This window comes from Eufriesea mexicana, unplaced genomic scaffold (assembly GCF_001483705.2).
Source record: "Eufriesea mexicana isolate 0111107269 unplaced genomic scaffold, ASM148370v2 scaffold168, whole genome shotgun sequence".
Lineage (NCBI taxonomy): Eukaryota > Metazoa > Arthropoda > Insecta > Hymenoptera > Apidae > Eufriesea > Eufriesea mexicana.
In genome coordinates this window covers 191,060-210,771 of record NW_016908333.1, presented here as the reverse complement: position 1 = coordinate 210,771, position 19,712 = coordinate 191,060, and the positions used below count along the sequence as shown (strand labels likewise).

The window sequence follows — 19,712 nt, the reverse complement described above, 5'->3', positions numbered from 1 at the left end:
GTTCCACTTTTTACTGTATGATTTATTCACGAAAAACAGTGCTTTGGAATAAAATTACTGGGTGTCTTTACTTTAGTCACGAGTAAGTGAAACTGGTCTCGACGAGGGTTCAGCGTGACATAATTTAAAGAGTCAAGTTTGATTTCCTCGACAGTTAGGGAGATCCACAGAAATATTCGTTTTCTCTCTGTTGGGGAACAACGTTATACATCGTCTTTTTGCCTTGGAGCGTCTTCGACATTCTGAAACAATTGAGAGCTGTGGCGGGCCGGGCTTATGGTCTTTCTTGACTCTCGTCGGTCAGTTTTACGTCATTCTTCGCTGTATATAGACGTAAACAGTCAAAACCTTTCTTCAGACATCAGTGTGGTGAAGATCGGCTTAATAAGTCGAAACGAACTTTGATTCTGGTTATATCCTATATTTCTTGACGGTATAAAATACACGGAGACTCGAAGCCTTCTATGATGCGTGGTGCAGACAGTGGACTGTCAAAAAGTGCCTCGTCGAACCCGTCAGCTAGGTTTCTATAAACCCTATGACAACCCATTGCGTCACTGAACCCTGCTTCGATAATTGATAAGCTGGATGGTTCCTCGAAGCAAAGATAGATCTCGCCGCAGTTTGACGCCATCCAAATAAAGATTCCTCTTACATTAGACTAACAGGGTATCTGTATAAATCGTATTATATCCCTTATTTTCTTTATTCTCAATGAACCCTTTTCGCTCGACGATTTTTTGGCCAAAGAGCAGTACGAGTTGAAAAATTTTCTGGTATAAGGCTGATGATATTTTTCTAGCAATAAGTAAGAATAATTAAAAGTAATTTTGGTACCTCGCACACTATTACGTTATCTCAAATTTGATATATTAACCCTTTGCACTCGAGAGGTGAGCTTCAGTCACCATTTCATAAAATTTGCAAGATCGATATTAATTAATGTATTAAATTTAATGTAACGTAACAGCGTGCGAGGTATCGAAATCAAATAATTCTACAATTTTATTATTATACAATTCTTTATTTACTACTCAGAAAAGTATCGTCGGCTTATTAGTAGAGAATCTCTGAATTTCTACTCTTCTCTGGCCAAAAAATCCTCGAGTGCGAAGAGTTAATTAATATTGCAGGATACCAAAAGAAATCGCGAATCGGCTATTGCCAACAAAAACAAATTGTAAACCGATCGATATCTTCTAGAAGCAAATCGAAAAGTTATTCTATATAACAAAATTAAGTTGCGCGACTCCTCTACGGGGAGGTGAAGCGTAGGTTAAGGAAAGCATAAAAGCGTGGTCCTTGACAACCAAAACAGAGTCCTTTGAAATTGGTTGTGACCAGCACAAGCATGAATCGCTTGGTGTTGGAAAGAGAGTTTTAAAAGAGCACGTCTTTGTGTGTTTTCGTTATCTCGGTGTTCTTTTCCTAAGTTAAATCAGTTTTCGAGTTTTGAGTTTGTGTTATCGCGTTCTTGTTCTTTCGTGAATTTTCGGTGTCTCAAGGCCAGTTTCGCCACCCTACGATATCGAGCTTCGAAATTTTATCAAATGGCGACTGAAGGACGCCTCTCGAGTGCAAAGGGTTAAAATTCACTGTCTCACTGAATACGTGATGCACTATATTCGTTTTCCTAACCTTTGAAGGTACAACGAGATAGAATTTTCCGATGGCAGAGTACTCCTCTAGAATCTTCTGGTTGCTGGAAACTCGATCAGTGAAATACGACTAGCATTATCGCGTCTGGACGCTGAGAAGCTTTCTCGCGGGGTCCACGGTTCTTTGCCTCTCGCGTTTACCATAGGAATCGCGGATTATTACGCGAATTATTACGTCGTAACCGGGGAGATCAGCCCGGCCGATGCGTTCGGCCGCCTCTTCAAATAGACGGTGTAAATATTTGCACCGGTTTTTCGTTTTCTTACCGGAGACCTCTCCTTTTCTCGGCCCTCCGTTTATATATAACTCCGCACGTTCAGCGCCATCTTCGTGTTTCGTGTACACACGTGCCAAGCCGGAGGAATTCACGAAGCATTGTTCTTGGCCGGAACGCAACGCGTGTCTCGATCCTACAGCAACCATGTGACGAGTCTCGAGAATCTCGTAAAACGAGCAACACGGTGATCTCTGTACGAGATTCCAGATACCTCGAGTGGCAACTTTGTCCACGATCACGTGACCTACGGGGTCCAAGAGGGTACCGGTCGTTGGATATTAGTTCGGGATGTTTCGCAATCTTCGAGACCGTGGATCACGATTCTCGATCCGTTTCACGAATTCCGTTCGAATATTGGATATCTCGAGTGAAATGTACATATGTATGTACAGGAGCTGCAGAATTACCTTTACGGTCACTACAACTGTTTCGACGGAATTTTTATTAATGTACACCGTTTCTCACAATCTTTAAATTTTCTCTCTTCACCAACTCATTTTAAGCATAGTATATTGTATCTTCTATCGGACAAGGATAACTCTGGATGACTCTGTACTATATTATTATTATTATTGTTGAATGACTAACGATTCGTTGGCCCTTAGTCACTAGAAGGGCCAGGTTGATAAACGCAGACCAGTTTCAGAGTTCAAAAATAATTGACTCATTCCTACTTTCACTAAGGGCCAATGATCATCTTCACCCTCCCAAAAACTAACATTATATAAGCGCCCACAAAATTTGCGAAAAGACACTTTCAGTACAGTTCCAGTTCAGTTCAGTTCAGTCAGTTCCAGTTTCAATTTCTGTTTTGTTTCTTTCCTCCCCGCCGACTTGTATTTTTCCAACGTAGTCTTGTTGCTAGAACCCGTGTTGTATATTGAAATCCGGGTTTCATCGTTATTTTTATTATTATTATTTTTCCCGTTACCAAAGGGTTAGTACTCGTTAAGATAAATAAATAAATATTCACGTGGCCCAGAGCTGGGTTTCTCAAAATTTTTCTAAACATAGTTCTCCTTCTATTTATTTATACAAATTTATACAAATACGGTGTATTTAGCAGCACCTATCCACACCGATAAAATACGATTAATCAACGGTAATGAACGGTAATGATCCACTCATTTCGTTGCAAACATGTCGTATTAGGCCACGACAGTTTCCCCCCGTGTATTTATGCAAATCTATGCAGACACGCGAGATTAATTAAATAATCGGTAGTTTAGATTAATTAATACCAGCGATCCACTCGCGAATGCGGTTCCAAATATCTCGCGTTAGATCATGCTCGTTCTAGCCAGAGAATGGCCGCGCTGCGAGAGATGGGAATTTTATAAATAAATGACGATCAAACGAGGCTTTGGACTCGATGACAGTCCGTCGCGGCGTGCTAGCTCGCTCGGATCATTAGTATTCTAAATATCGCTATGGATACAAAACGGATCGTTTTCCCACTCGCGGAAATTTCGTTCGCTCGCCGAGTTCTGCATCGCTCGTCCGCGCTTTGATCGAGTCCGTTGCGTTATCGCGTTCGTTCGTCATTAACGGGTATCGGGGCACTCGAGGGGGTGGCGATCGATCGTCGATCTCTGGTCGGCGAATAAAATTCTCCTGGATTTTCCGCTAATTCTCCACCACGGACAGAATCGCTGGGAGCTCGGAATTCCAATTTAAAATCCGAATTCCTCGGCATGGCTGGCCGACGCGGTTGCGAGCAGACGAAGCTCGTAAAAGTTGAACCGAGGGCTGAGACACGGGCATTCCGTTTCACTCTCGGATCCGCGTTTCATCGCGCAAAGGCAGCTTGCTTACGTCGCTGTCCCAGCGCTAATCCCAGGTAGCCGGCTCCTTTCCGCGCGTTCGCTTTGTGCCCGACATCATGCACGTAAATTTGATTAGCTCCTCGGCTCGCGATCGATAAGGGCTCGCGACGGGACGTGACAGCCGATCGGGCAAGTCGCTTTGTCGCCACGGTAAGTGGGAAAAATGGCAATCGCATTTCGCCGAGAAAACTTTTACGCGTTTTTCTAAATAATTCCTCGAGCATTCGAAATTTCGACGGCCACGAATGAGAGTTTATTTGTTTATTGATTTATTTATTTATTAAGGTGATGTGGTATTGGCCAGTGGACCGACTTGTTGGACGATTAACGATTCGTTGGCTCTTTTGTTATTTGTTAGTTCCTGGCTGATAAACCAATTCCAGGGTCCAAAAACAATTGACTCATTCATATTTTTCTTCAATCCAGCGATCGAGAGTTTATTTGTTTATTAACCCTTTGCACTCGAGAGGTGACTCTCAGTCACCATTTAATCAAATTCTAAAGATCGATGTTAATTAATATATCAAATATAAAATTATCTAACAATGTGTGGAATGACGAAGAAAAATAATTCTACGTCTTAATTTGCATATGATTTCTCATTTACCACTTTAAAAATTTCGTCCACTCTATGACAGAAAGTCTTCGAATTACTGTTTTTCTGTAACGTGAATAGAAAATGAAAAGAAAAATGGCGCGAATGGTTATATCCTGCGATACAACCGCACACTCGCTGCGATTATGACACCTGGAACCGTAAACAAGTGGCACACCTGGTCTTCGCGCTATATAATTGCTCCCCAACAAGAGCACTCGAGTGAACTTTAAACTGTATCGAAATAACGCGACTTCGAAATATTTCATTCCGAAATATCTCGGATTTTCGCCGATATTTCGACGACAATTGACGCTTTTGTAAATCGCTCTTTGGAAATCACGCCGGGTGTGTATCGAGCCCGGCCGGTTGGAAATTAAAAAGAACGCTGGAAACAAAGTCACAGAGGATTAATATTTGATCCCGTGTGTAAAAATTCGCGTGGCAATAGCGTAGGCTCGATTGCCAGGGGATTCATTGGAGCAATTTGCCCGGTCGAGTTTTATCTCTCTCCGTGTGTCCCGTGATGAATCGACAGCATCCAGACAATTTTTCTTCCGTCCAGCAGAGCTGGCCCCGTCGCTTCTCCTCGTCCCATTGGCCCGTTGATGGCTAATCGACCGACGACCCCGAAAACTTGTCCGGATTTACGTAATGTCTCGTGTAATGTCCCGTCGATTCGACAACATCGTTGGAGATTCGATCGCCGATGGAATCGATTTCACGGCTTTCATTGACGGTATTCACCCCCGTCGAGCAACCCTCGAACCCTCGACGAGGGAAAACCTAGGATCCCGGAGAGCTTTTGCGTCATTAACCTTCGATTCTTTCGTCGGTGACGCGAAGGAGCATTCCGTCGTCGAGCAAAGAGACTCCACGGGGTGCTCCCTCTTGGATGCACGTTCAGGCGTACGTATTTTATATTTAGTTGAAGGATTTCGCGACGATCGATGATCACGATGGAGAGAGGGTGAGGTCTCTATGCGAGTTTATTAGAATCTTTCGTACAGAGCATCAGTGATTCGTCGATGACTCGTCGGGGGTGCGATTGGGACGGTAGTCGAGTTAAGAACGGTCGAAAATAATGGAATTCTCATATTCGCTATCTTATCTTCTCGAATAAGTTCCATCATCGAGCAAAGAGACTCCACGGGATGTCCCCTTCTGGATGCACGTCCAGGCATATGTATTTTCTCTTTAGTTGAAGGATTTCGCGATGATCGATGACCACGATGGGAAGAGGGTGAGGTCTCTATGCGAGTTTATTAGAATTTTTCATGCAGAACGTCAGTGATTCGTCGATGACTTATTAGGGGTGCGATTGGGACGGTAGTCGAGCTAAGAACGGTCGAAAATAAAGTGTAAGCGATCTTAGAATAGACGGTGTAAACAGTCAGGCGACAGGCAGCGTCTCCGACTGTTTACGCCTAAGACACTTGAACTCATCGATGGCGAGACGATCGGTCGAGGGGTGTCAAACCTTCTCAAGCAGAAGGACCGTCAGTAAAATAAAATCCTTTGACGAAGAAAGTCTTCTGGACCACTAGCCCTATTTCCTTATCCTTCCGCAACAAAAGGAACTCTCATGTTCCCGATCTTGTCTTCTCGGATAAGTTCCATCATCGAGCAGAGACTCCACGGGATGTCCCCTCCTGGATGCACGCCAGGCTTAGATATTTTCTCTTTAGTTGAAGGATTTCGCGACGATCGATGACCACGATGGGGGAAAGTGAGGACTCTATGCGAGTTTATTAGAATCTTTCATGCAAGGCGTCAGTGATTCATCGATGACTCATTGGGGGTGCAATTCGGACGATAATCGAGCTGAGACAGTCGAAAATAAAGGAACTCTCATATTCGCGATCTCGTCTTCTCGAATAACCCAGTTTCCCCGTTCGACGCATTCGTTTCCCAAAATCCGGGAAGCGATTACGCGTGCAGAAGATTTTCGGAAACATGCGACGCGTGTTATTTATAATAACGTGAGACAAACAGCTTCCTATTTCTCGCTATCTCGCGGCCGATCGAATCACGCCAACTATGCAGACGTTTCGCTTCATCGGTCTTGGTTTGCGTTCTTTCGATGCCAAGAGCTTTCGCGTCCTTCGTCACTCGTATCGAGATATCGTATTGCATCCTGTTGTTCGCGATCGTGCGAATGTAGTATCGATTCAGAGTTGTCTCGCGGAGATCTCGTCTTCGATTATCAACCGATAATTCGCGACACGGGAACGTTGATAATCGTCGAATCGAAAGTCACAGAGCGAATTATTTTGCAAAATTGAAAGGAAACCCGACGCTGTAGCAATGCTTGTCACGTCCTAGCCGATAGCCTCCACGCGGTATACCGATCTCCACTCGTTTCTTCCTGGACCACGTTCGATTACGCATGGCGTATATAACAGTATCGTTTTCCAAATATCGATTGCAGCTAAAAATTATTTGGATGCGGGATATCAATCGTGCATGATTGACGATGGACTACGTAATCCACTATTTGCTCAGGGCTCGCTAATAGGATGCGAGCTTCTCCAAAGCGGCTCCATATTTACGATCCGTGCACGTTCCTAAGACGAGGCTGAGATCCACGCTAATCGTAGACAAGCGAATAATATCGATCCAGGTGGAACCACGAGTTCCTTTAACCCTTTCGGTAGAGCTCGGAGGAGCTGGCCGCGGTTATACATTCGTGGCACGAGGAAGTTTTTCACAGGATTGGTTGCACTGGAAACCACGAAAACGTGTTTTACGGTATTCATAGAAATCTCGAGCGTGATTGACACTAAACTTTTCATTCGGACCGCGACAGTCATCGGTGACGTTTCGTGGATGCCGCCAATAGGCGACGGTAGTACCTAGAGAACGTTTCATAGCCGCCGCCATTGGTACAGTAGTACCGAAAGGGTTGTAGGGACACAAGCCAGATGCGGAAAGCGAAGGTCTTTCGTATATTTTCCACTCCTTCGCGACGTCGAGGACTTCAGGTCAATGGGGATCTGGTTTATGTCTTTACAACCAGGATCCCATGACTCGCGGACGCGCGGACCACCTCGACGTCTAATGTGCAGGAAAAACAGTTCAGTTTGTTTGCGCTTTCAGAGCGACAAGGGTCTTTTCCCAAAGCGTTGTTTCTGCATTTCCGCATTCCCCCCCCCCCCCCCCCCCCCCCCACAGGTCAATAAAGTCCTGTCTAGTAAACACAGTACCTCTAAAAACCTCTCGTCCTCCACCTTCAGGGTTAAAACTTATTACCTCGTAGCCTCGCTGCATAGTCTACGCCAATGGTGTCAAACACGTGGTCCGCGAGACTCGAACTCTGGCTCGCGATCCAGTATTTCCAGATTTCGCCAGAACGATAAAAATTCCCGGGAAAGCTTTCCCTTGTACGGTAGAGCTTTTTTTATCGATGAATTTTTTTGTCCGTGGCCCGCAGACTTCCAAAAAGCGTGCGTCGTGGCTCGCGCCTATATACGAGCTCCACGCCAATGTACGGCCTATGTACTGGCCTACGTACGCGACGTTGAATCCCCTATCGTAAATTTCTCACTGGTTTTCTTTCAGAAACAGCAACGTCTCCGGTGAAAGATCGCCGTTCGATGGTTCCTGCTGCAGCGGCCAGGGCGTCGGGGACAGCACGGAAAGCGAGGAGATCGAGGAGGTATCGAAGTATCGGGTAGTTCTGCTCGGCGACTCCGGGGTGGGAAAGACTGCGCTGGTCTCGCAGTTCATGACCAGCGAGTACATTAACACGTACGACGCCAGCCTGGGTAAACACGCTCTTTTTTCCTCACTCGCTTTCGATTTACAACCATTTAGAAATCCAGCCGCACTTTGCTTCCCGCGCCTCCCTCTCGCACGCTTTCCTCTTTCGGTTCGTAATCAGCAATCGGTCACTACGTTCCATCTGGGGGCGCACGGGGTCGAGGTTAACACTAGAACTACCAATCCAGTCGAAATGACTGGTCCCAGAATTTTCCTTTTTGCAATCACCGAATAGATACATCTGCTTTAAGAATAAAATTGGTATCAACTCATATTAACCCTTAGAGTGCGGACTACTCTCTGCCGAAGCGCTTCAGAGGGACTGTGCGTGCTTAGCGCTTACGATCGCTGTGGACGGAATACTTTTCGCTCGTCCGAGCTCTGTTGATTAACTGTTCAAAACGCAACTAACGAGTTATTATTGTAATTCTTTTGCAGCAGGTTAAATAATAAAAGAACTTTATTTTCAAGCATCAATTATCTATTAGCATGTTAATTCTTTTGCAGCAGGTTAAATAATAAAAGAACGTTATTTTCAAGCATCAATTATCTATTAGCATGAGTAAAATTTACAATATAACTTAACATAAAAATAAGGAACAGAAACTAAACAAAAATTAATAGTTTATTTGTGTATGATAAATTTTTCTATATTGTTAATATTGTTATACGTATACTATATTGTTAATACCTTACTAATGATACTCGGAACAGATATACAAAAGAATAAACCCGTCCTCGCATCTATTATTTGTTCCATCATTTGTCTTTTTTTACTGCCGTTGCTAAGAAACACACATATATTTGTCTCACATAAAGTTACATGTAATAGCATTACATGGAAGACCGAAAAAATTGAACAACGCATATATGCGTCTATAGCGCTCTAAGGGTTAAGAAAGGAGTGTAATCAATATATTCACTCATATTCATCGTATCGCTGAAATTACTATGATCTGTGCACGTTATAGTTAGGTACCCATTAAAGATCGGTAGTTCTAGTGTTAATAATAGAGAGCGAGGAAAGAGGATTGCCTGGCCGCAGTCAGTCCTCTTTTCTTCCATTTTCCTTTCTTCCCTCGTAAAGCAAACCGCGTTTCGAGGGCAGTTAAAGCACGGTAACGAGGTCCTCCTGGACCCCGAGCTTCCTTCGCGTTGCTTCGACACAGTCCAGCTAGCTCGTACATCTGCTCGCAGCCATCTGTGGCTGACTTTTCCGCTCGCGACTTTGTTATCGCGTCGCTTCCTTCGCGATCCTTCTCTCCGCGCGTCTCCATGCATCGCGACGCCGTCTGATAACTCGGGAACCGTGACAGGCTAGTTGCGAAAGCTTCGCGTTATGGTGCGAGACTTATTCAACGTGCAAGCTCGAGGAAACGCGACCGGAGCAAAAGAATGGAAAGGGAACGCGGTGAACAAAGTTTCCCGCGTGGTACTGCACCGTCGCGAGTACTGTGCGTTCGAGAGAAGGAGGCACAGCGCGTTTACATCCCCGCGGCTGATTGATCTTCGTCACCATCCGTGATCATGAGAGTGTCAGTGAAGTTAATCAGTTACGAGGATGTATATAAACACGCTGTGCCTTCTTTTCTCGCACGCGAGTACTGTGCGTTCGAGAGAAGGAGGCACAGCGCGTTTATATCCTCGCGGCTGATTGATCTTCTTCACCGACGATCTTCGTCACCGTCTGTGACCATGAGAGTGTCAGTGAAGTTAATCAGTCGTGAGGATGTATGTAAACACGCTGTGCCTTCTTTTCTCGCACGCGAGTACTGTGCGTTTGAGAGAAGGAGGCACAGCGCGTTTACATCCCCGCGGCTGATTGATCTTCGTCACCATCCGTGATCATGAGAGTGTCAGTGAAGTTAATCAGTTACGAGGATGTATATAAACACGCTGTGCCTTCTTTTCTCGCACGCGAGTACTGTGCGTTCGAGAGAAGGAGGCACAGCGCGTTTATATCCTCGCGGTTGATTGATCTTCTTCGCCGACGATCTTCGTCACCGTCTGTGACCATGAGAGTGTCAGTGAAGTTAATCAGTCGTGAGGATGTATGTAAACACGCTGTGCCTTCTTTTCTCGCACGCGAGTACTGTGCGTTTGAGAGAAGGAGGCACAGCGCGTTTACATCCCCGCGGCTGATTGATCTTCGTCACCATCCGTGATCATGAGAGTGTCAATGAAGTTAATCAGCTACGAGGATGTATATAAACACGCTGTGCCTTCTTTTCTCGCACGCGAGTACTGTGCGTTCGAGAGAAGGAGGCACAGCGCGTTTATATCCTCGCGGTTGATTGATCTTCTTCACCGACGATCTTCGTCACCGTCTGTAACCAAGAGAGTGTCAGTGGAGTTAATCAGCCGTGAAGATGTATATAAATGCTGTGCTTTGCGTTCGAGAGAAGGAGGCACAGCGCGTTTATATCCTCGCGGCTGATTGATCTTCTTCACCGATGATCTTCGTCATCATCTGTAACCAAGAGAGTGTCAATGGAGTGAATCAGCCGTGAAGATGTATATAAACACTCTGTGCCTTCTTTTCTCGAACGCACTGTACTCTCGCCGACGCTACGATCAGCCAGCTTTAGAACGGATAAAGAAACACGTATGTATATATGACTCGAATCAGCAGACCCTATCAATAGAATATGCATTCTTGCAAACAATTTCTCATCACACTTTCAATTTTTTGGCAAAAGTATCTGTTCGTGTAAAAACCAGATCTTAAATCTCTAGCAAGGAGAGTGCAAGTTGGAAATAAATCAAATCGAAACTGTTGGAAATAAATCTGTAGTTAAATAAGTAATAAAACTTTAAAACTTTAATTGTAAATGTCTCGAAAACTAAGTAATGGCGGCTATAATGGTGTATATTCTTGAACTGCATGACGAAATCTACAAACCTACAAAGTTTCAATCAACACTAGATTTACGGAACTCGTCAATTACACGATGATAACAGATTTAGTTAATTTTTATTAAGATTGTTGATATAATATATAATTGATTTTAAATTAAACTAATCGTTAAGAAAAAGGCACGTGGTTTCCTTTACCTGTCAATTTGACAGGTGTCCTTGGAAATAGGTATACAGATAGCGTCCGTAAACCTAGTGTTAAATCGGTGACCCGATGGACTTGCACTCTCCTTGTAAGCAAATTGTTTATATAGGTTATATCAGTATTTGTACCATACGTAACCTATATTCTCTCTCTCTCTCTCTCTCTCTCTCTCTCTCTCTCTCTCTCTCTCTAACAAATTTATGTATTTTTATTTTTCGTTTATACATTAATGGGTTCTACTACCCGTAAATTATTATTAAATAAATGAGTAAATAAACAAATATATATAATGTATATAGAATCAACGTAAATTCGATATCTCCGCGGATACGGATCTTCGAAATTGATTACACAAATTCAGACGGGTATTACGAGAGTTGCGAATTTTGCATGTTGTCGTGTTATCGACGCGGAATGACAGCGATTAGGTTTAGCTATCTCGTTTTATATCTTAATACTCGTGCTACGTTTTCGACGTTTAAAAAGAACTTTGAACGTTTCGATTGGATTAAAAATATCTTGGATTTGCGTAGCTCTGGGCTTGGCACCGGTTTCCAAAGAGAGGGATCTTTGGAAAACGATGCCAATTACCAGACTCGAGCGGAGGTGGCTACGCATCGACATCCTAGCTTTAAGGACCTTACGTTCATCGTCCAACTCGTCGAAAGTACGTTACTCTAACTCGGATTGAAAATATTTAACCCTTTGCACTCGAGAGGTGACTCTCAGTCACCATTTAATCAGATTCTAAAGATCGGTGTTAATTAATATACCAAATTTAAAATTAGCCAACGATGCGTGGAATGTCGAAGAAAAATAATTCTACGTCTTAATTTGCATACGATTTCTCATTTACTATTTTAAAAATATCGTCGACTCTATGCCAGATAGTCTTCGAATTACTATTTTTCTGTAACGAAAAAGTCGTCGAGTGCAAAGGGTTAATATCTTTAGTGATTCGATATATCTCTCGTTGAGTATTCTTCGATCTCTGGTTCTCAAGGTTTCTTTGGAAACCGGTGCCAATTACCAGACACGAGCAGAGGTGGCTATGCATCGACATCCTAGCTTTAAGGACCTTACGTTCATCGTCCAACTCGTCGAAAGTACGTTACTCTAACTCGGATTGAAAATATTTAACCCTTTGCACTCGAGAGGTGACTCTCAGTCACCATTTAATCAGATTCTAAAGATCGGTGTTAATTAATATACCAAATTTAAAATTAGCCAACGATGCGTGGAATGTCGAAGACAAATAATTCTACGTCTTAATTTGCATACGATTTCTCATTTATTATTTTAAAAATATTTAATATCCTTAGTGGTCCGATATATCTCTCGTTGAGTATTCTTCGATCTCGGTTTGCGAGGTTTCTTTGGAAACCGGTGCCAATTACCAGACTCGAGCAGAGGTGACTACGCATCGACATCCTAGCTTTAAGGACCTTACGTTCATCGTCCAACTCGTTGAAAGTACGTTACTCTAACTCGGATTGAAAATATTTAATATCCTTAGTGGTCCGATATATCTCTCGTTGAGTATTCTTCGATCTCGGTTCGCGAGGATCTCTCTCGAGGACGAGGGAAAAGGAACTCCGTACTAATGCAGGGAAGTTCACGTGCCGAAGGGATGTTTTTACCGCTCGAATGAATTTTTCATTCGACATTCGAACCTTCTTATTCTGTTCTAACAAACGCAGGCATTCCATTAGACTGTAAGAAGGCACTGGAAGCAATCCAGACGAGACTCGTACATCACTCGGTCGAACGAATTCGCGGCCACACGACGAAACGTTAATTATAAACGCACGCGCGGGATCACAGCAAAAGCTTCTGAATATAACGAGCGTTTCGTTGCTCCGGCTTTTTCCCCAATATTCGTAACCATTCGGCCATTTTTAGCGAATTCGCGTCTGCACGCTTTACAATTCCGTTCAGCCCAGGCTGCACGGTTTCATCCTCGCGTCTTCTGCTTTCTCGAATTACCGGGTCGTCTCTCCCCCGTCGCCATTTTCTTTTCACGAGTATCGTAGCAACCAGGCTACCTGTACGAAAATGTGGAGGAGAAAGAAAAATTCCTCTCCCCCTGAGCAAACCTGATACTCTCTTATTAACTTGTTAGCCACGATGTATTACTATAGTGGTTTTCGCGGATGTCATCTTTCTGAACGATGATGCGCCATTATAATGGCTCACTCGCTCATGGTTTGAATTAAATGATCGTTTTCGTACGTTTTGGTTCACGCTTTCTTTTCCTTCGCAATGTTTTATAACAGTGTTAACGATATACAGATAGAATATACAGACTTTGTTTTTGGTACGCCAGTGTCAGGTATGAATTGTTGCTTTTCATTTAACGCTTTGTACTCGAGAGGAGCTCTTCAGTCATTTGATAAAACTTCGAAGATTGATAGTAATTAACCCTTTGCACTCGAGAGATGACCCTCAGTCACCATTTCATAAAATTTGGAAGATCGATATTAATTAATATATCAAATTTAATGCAATGTAACAGCGTGCGAGGTATCGAAATCAAATAATTCTACAATTCTATTATTATACAATTCTTTATTTACTGCTCATCAATGTATCGTCAGCTTTTTGATAGAGAATCATTGATTTTCTACTCTTCTCTAGCCAAAAAATTGTCGAGTGTAAAGGGTTAAGATGTTAAATTTAAGATAATGTAACGGTGTGCGAAACACCGAAATCGAGTAATTCCATGTATTAATTATTATACGATTTCTTATTTACTGTTCGAAACAGTATCGTCAACTTCATAGCAGAAAATCTTTCAACTCTTACTCTTCTTTAGCCAAAAAATCGTCGAGTGCAAAGGGTTAAATAAATGAAATAAGTAGGTCCTTCTCCATGGTTGTTAGTCGGCTGGCCGTAGGTATCCTCGATATGACGGTGAAAGGACGTAGGGTAAAGGAAGGCATACGTTTCATCCCGGGTCTGCTAGTGGACTCATCGGTAGGGCTACCTAGCAGGTCCTGCTTGTCTAAAGTTCGGAAACATTGGATAATATTGGGTACTATTGGAAAGTTTAAAAATTGTATATATAGAAAATGTCCTCGAATCTCCTTCCAGTAGGAATCCATCTATTGAGCGAGGGTGAGAATGATGCCGCCACATACCATTTGCTCTTAACTCGTTGCCTACTATAGGCGCCTAAAGGCGCTTAGAAATCTTGCATTTGCGATACTATGGGCGCCCAAATGTGCACAAAAGTCTCTTTCGCTGTTAAATTTTAAATATACACAGTAATAATTTAATACTGAATACGAAGAAATAAATAACGTTGTTTTAACGTAGTGGAATATAGAGTTTTTATTATTATTGGAGTATACAATCATTTCTCAGAAATGCATACCTAACAAAAGATTTTGCCGTTCTTGGTGTACATCGTAAATGAATTCCTACTGTATGATGTGGCTGTTATGCTTCAAATTGTACCGTAGTCAAAGAGTTAATATACCAGATGCTCTTTTTAACATGTCGATCCGTGTCCTTATAAATTTTCAGAACAGTATTGTCCAGTGCCGTATCCTTTACGCGTAATTCGCGTTGAACTCTGCTGTTCGGTCAAACAGCTCAAAATTCAGCCGTGCCTAAGGGGTTAATGACGAATTAAGCATTCTGAAAGTTCTGCCATGTCTCGAGAAAGTAGTTGAAACCCAACACCCTTCTATTAATAACGAGTTAAGCACCCCACGCGATTAGTTCTCTCTCGAGATAATGGCTAATCGATTTTTCATTCGATGTACTAACCCTTCAGTCAAGGACGCGAGGTTCACTCGCCGAAAATGAATTATGGATCGGATTCACGAGCCACCGAGGCTGAAACACCGTCACCCATTCGACGTCCCCGAGGAAAGCCTCGTTTACGATTTCCCAAGCGGATCGACCCCGCTTTCCGTCCACGGGAACACGACCCGCGCCACGCGCGATAATGGCGGTTTCGTGTACCCCCGCAAATTTCGATCGTTAACGTGCCACCTCGCCATGGGTCTGCACCTACCTGTCGAAGCAGTCTCGCTTATTACCGAACAATTATCCCTCCACACGGCGTGCACGCGATTACACGGTACTCGTGCCTACTACCCGTCCTCTGCCACCTCTTCTGCAACACTCTTCGCGTGTTTGCGTTTTGAATAATCCAGTATATAGGCCTCGGAAGATCGCGACACTTGCTAGTGTCTGTACAATTTTCTCTGATAAATTAGTGTAAGAAAGGAAAGATTTGCAGGATCCTAAATGGTAGAATTTGTAACTTTGGTTTTGATTGCCAGTATTGGATACGAATTTTAACGTGCACCGATCAGTGGGGAATTTTTGTAAAGTTTATTTTTCTGAAAAGGAATCCGTAAGCGAAATTGCTTTATTACCATCGAGGAAAATACTCGTGGATAATGTGTATACAGGGTTTCATCGCCACGCAACCGTTGCTCGCTTTTCTTGCTGCTACAGTGCCGCAGGTACGCGTAATCTGAGTACCGAGTGCAATACAGCTAACACGTAACAGGCTGCGAAAATTAATTAATAATAAAGGTTTATGTTTGAATCGTAAACACGAAAACATAAAGGACTTTGTTATATTACTATAACTGAGAGATGGGGAAAATCAAGTAACACAAGTGTAATTTAAAATTACTTTTTTTATATCGTTTTTAACGTTGTTTCGTATTGGCTGAATATAACCTTAAAGGAGGTCGCATATTCGTGGAATTCTAAGAAATTGCTGTCATTTTTTAAGAGTACTGGGTCTACAGATTTCGTGGAGTTGGCACGAAACCTTCTGCCAATTTTGCGACTTTGTATTAGGCGAACATAACTTTAAAGGAGGTCGTATGTAGACAAAATTCCAAAATTATTGGGCCTACGAATTTCACAGAGTTGGCACGAAACCTTCTGCCAATTTCGTGATTTTTTATTAGGCGAACATAACTTTAATGGAGGTCGTATGTCGATAAAATTCCAAAATTATTGGGCCTACGAATTTCACAGAGTTGGTAGAAACCTTTTGCCAATTTTGTGACTTTGTATTAGGCGAACATAACATGAGAGGAAGTATTCCGAGGACAAAACTTTCACCACCTATGTGAGCAATGCTTTTGTGGTCTGGCGAAAAATTTTTTGGCCAATTTCGCGACTTTGTATCAGGATAACATGACATGATAAGAGGTCGTTCGGCGACCAATTCCAAGAAATGGCGTCATTTCCAAGAATTCTCGGACAATATTTTTGTCACCTCGAAGAAAAGTTTCTGGCTGATTTCGCGATTTTGTATCAGGAGAACATAATGTAAGAGGAGGTCGATCATCGTGCCACTTCCAAGAAATGACCTCATTTCCAAGAATTCCATTGGATGGAATTTTGCAGCGTTTAGATGAATATACAAAGTACAGATTACCTACTCATTCCAAGCGATTTTAATTATTTTACTTACCTTACGTACCTTAAATAGCCAGTAATTTATTATTATTTTCCACTTTTATTATAAATTTACTCCGTAAACAATTTGTTATTGTCAATATTAATTTGTTATTAACAATTTGTGTAATAATTTATAATCTTTTTTTAAATTATAGATACATTTTAATGTATATTCGTTATTACTTTAAATAATAGCCAATAATTTATTAATTTTTGCACATTTATTATAAATTTACGTTATGAACAATTTGTTATTAACTATATTAATTTGTTATTAATAATTAGTCTAACAATTTATAATCTTTTTTGAAATTATAAGTACATTTTAATATAAATTCGTTATTAGTTTAAATAATAGTCAATAATTTGTTAATTTTTTCTCATTTATTATAAATTTACGTTATGAAGAATTTGTTATTAAGTATATTAATTTGTTATTAACCATCAGTGTAACAATTTATGAGCCTTTTGTAAATTATAGAAATAGTTTAATATAAATCTGTTATAAGTTCGAGTAATAGTCAATGGTTTATTAATTTCTTTACTTTTATTATTAATTTACGTTATGAAGACAGTGTTATTAATAATAAATTTGATAATTTATACATTTACTATAAACTGATATTGCATTCGCACCCCCATATGGTAAATTTCCATGATACGTATATTTATTGTAGGAGCGGAAAATAAGTGAGGAAGTAGGGAAGGGGCGTTTCTAGACAAATGAGAAACTCCACCTTATTGGCTGCATTACAGCCGATAAAATAGACCTGCGATCAGCGCCATCTGTGATTTTTGACTCCAAGCTTGAAAAAGTAACAGGAGTAAAGAATTAGACGGTAAGTTACCGACAACCTCCTTGAGTTTCCAGTTGAAAATCACAGATGGCGCTGATCGCAATTCTTTCTTATTGGCTATCTTATCGCCAATCAACGATTTGCCACTACCCTTAGTAAGGGGTAGACAAAATGGTTTACCAATACGATTAATTTGAAAGGAAAATTATAAAATTACTCAATTTCTATGAACAATTTATGAACTTTTATAATTGCGACATAAAGAGACACACTTAAAGAACGTTTTAATATTATATTAGATATAAATTTTTTCCTAATTAATTAGTTATTAGTAATTATTGAACGGAGTGTTTTAACTGATTCTATGCAATTAATTTATGACTTTCGTGGACTCATTATGAAAACAATATTCTTGTGCATCTTCTCATATCATTTTTGATCATATTTTACTTCTAGTTTTCTTCATAACTAAATATTTTAACGAACCGTCATGCCGGTCGTTATTACCCAACCACGCCCGCCTTTAAATAATTATTATTAACAAACTAATTGGCTTCCAATTATTTACGAAAATTGCATAAGAATGTTGCCCAAAGATCCAGCTTCACAATGCAGCTACAAAAGTCGATAAATTAATCGTAGAAACTTGGTAATTTGTGATTTTGCACTGCGCCGTCGTCTCTATCCTTTTCTAACTGCTTGCTGTCCTTTTCTATCACGTGACGAGGTTTCGACGACCTCCTCATGCATTCTATGTGCCTGTTACTTTCTTGAGCTTCGAGTCCAAAATTATCGATTGCGCGTTGAATAAATCTAATTCCCAGGAGCATAGGTTTCATGTGTGTAAGTTGCATGTGCATAAGTCACGTGGTTCGAATTTTACAGCGTTTCAAAGCCAAACATAATTCCCTTGAATTCTCTGGTCAAAACATTTGCAGCCTCCGCGAGAAAACTTTGATTAATTTCCATTTTGTATCAGGATAACATAACATGAAAGGAAGTCTATCGTCGAGACAATTCCAAGAAATGACGTCATTTCTAAGAATTCTCGGACAATACTTTTGTCGTCTCTGTGAACAGTTTCTGGCCGATTTCGCGATTTTGTATCAGGAGAACATAATATCATAGGAGGTCGCTCGTCGACCGATCCTAAGAAATGACGTCATTTCCAAGAACTCCGTGGTCAATACTTTTCCCGCGCCTGGACAATACTTTTCCCGCGCCTGGACAATACTTTTCCTGCGCCCGGACAATACTTTTCCCGCGCCTGGACAATACTTTTCCCGCGCTTGGACAATACTTTTCCCGCGCTTGGACAATACTTCTCCCGCCACTGTTGACAATATTTTTTCCGCTTCTGGACAATAATTTTGCCGTTTCGGTGGACAATACTTTTGCCGCTTCTGTGGGCAATACCTTCGCAGCTCGGCCGTAAAATTTTCGGGCAATTTTGTGATTTTGTATCAGGATAACATAACATGACAGGAGGTCGCCCGACGAAACAATTCTAAGAAATGACATCATTTCCTAGAATTCTCAAGCGATACTTTTGCGGCCTCGGCGAGAATTTTTCGACCGATTTCGCGACTTTGTAATAGGATAACATAATATGATAGGAGGTCGCTTGCCGAGACAGTTCCAAGAAATAACGTCATTTCCAAGAATTCTCGGACAATACTTCTGTAGCCTCGCCGTAATATTTTCAGCTGATTTCACGAGTTTGTATCCGGATAACATGACATGAAAGGAGGTCGCTCGCCGAGACAATTTCAAGAAATGTCGTCATTTCCTATAACTGTCGGACAATACTTTTTCAGCCTAATCGTACAATTTTCGGCAGATTTTACAACTTTCTATCAGGATAACATGACATGATAAGAGGTTGTTCGTCCGGATAATTCCAAGAAATGACGTCATTTCCAAGAATTCTCTGGACAATACTTTTCCTGCTTTGCAGTAGATTTTTATTATTTTACTTACCTTATACTTACCTTACTTACCTTCCTTACGTACCTTCCCTTACTTGCGTTCCTTTCTTTACTTACAAGGAGAGTGCAAGTCTTTCGGGTCACCGATTTAGTTGAAACATTGCAGGTTTGTAGATATCGTCATGCAGTTTAAGCAAATATATCATTATAGTGGCAACTACTCAATAGCTTTTGAGATATTTGCGATTAAAGTTTTATTACTCGGTGAATTACAGATTTATTTTCAATAGTTTTTAATTGGAGTTGTAGATTAATAGTAATAGTCGAGAATTTCTATGCTCGAGGACTGGGATTCGATTACGGTTCAT

The 19,712-nt window shown here is 41.6% G+C and overlaps 1 protein-coding gene across 1 annotated transcript in view; it reads left to right on the top strand.

Annotated features, from left to right (window-relative positions):
• The window catches only part of LOC108555274 (uncharacterized), a 56,260-nt gene that overhangs the window by 22,224 nt on the left and 14,324 nt on the right, over positions 1–19,712 (top strand). The window contains exon 4 of the mRNA XM_017910849.1: positions 7,919–8,124. Within this exon, the coding sequence (XP_017766338.1) occupies positions 7,919–8,124 (206 nt within the window). The remainder of the gene's footprint in view (positions 1–7,918; positions 8,125–19,712) is intronic.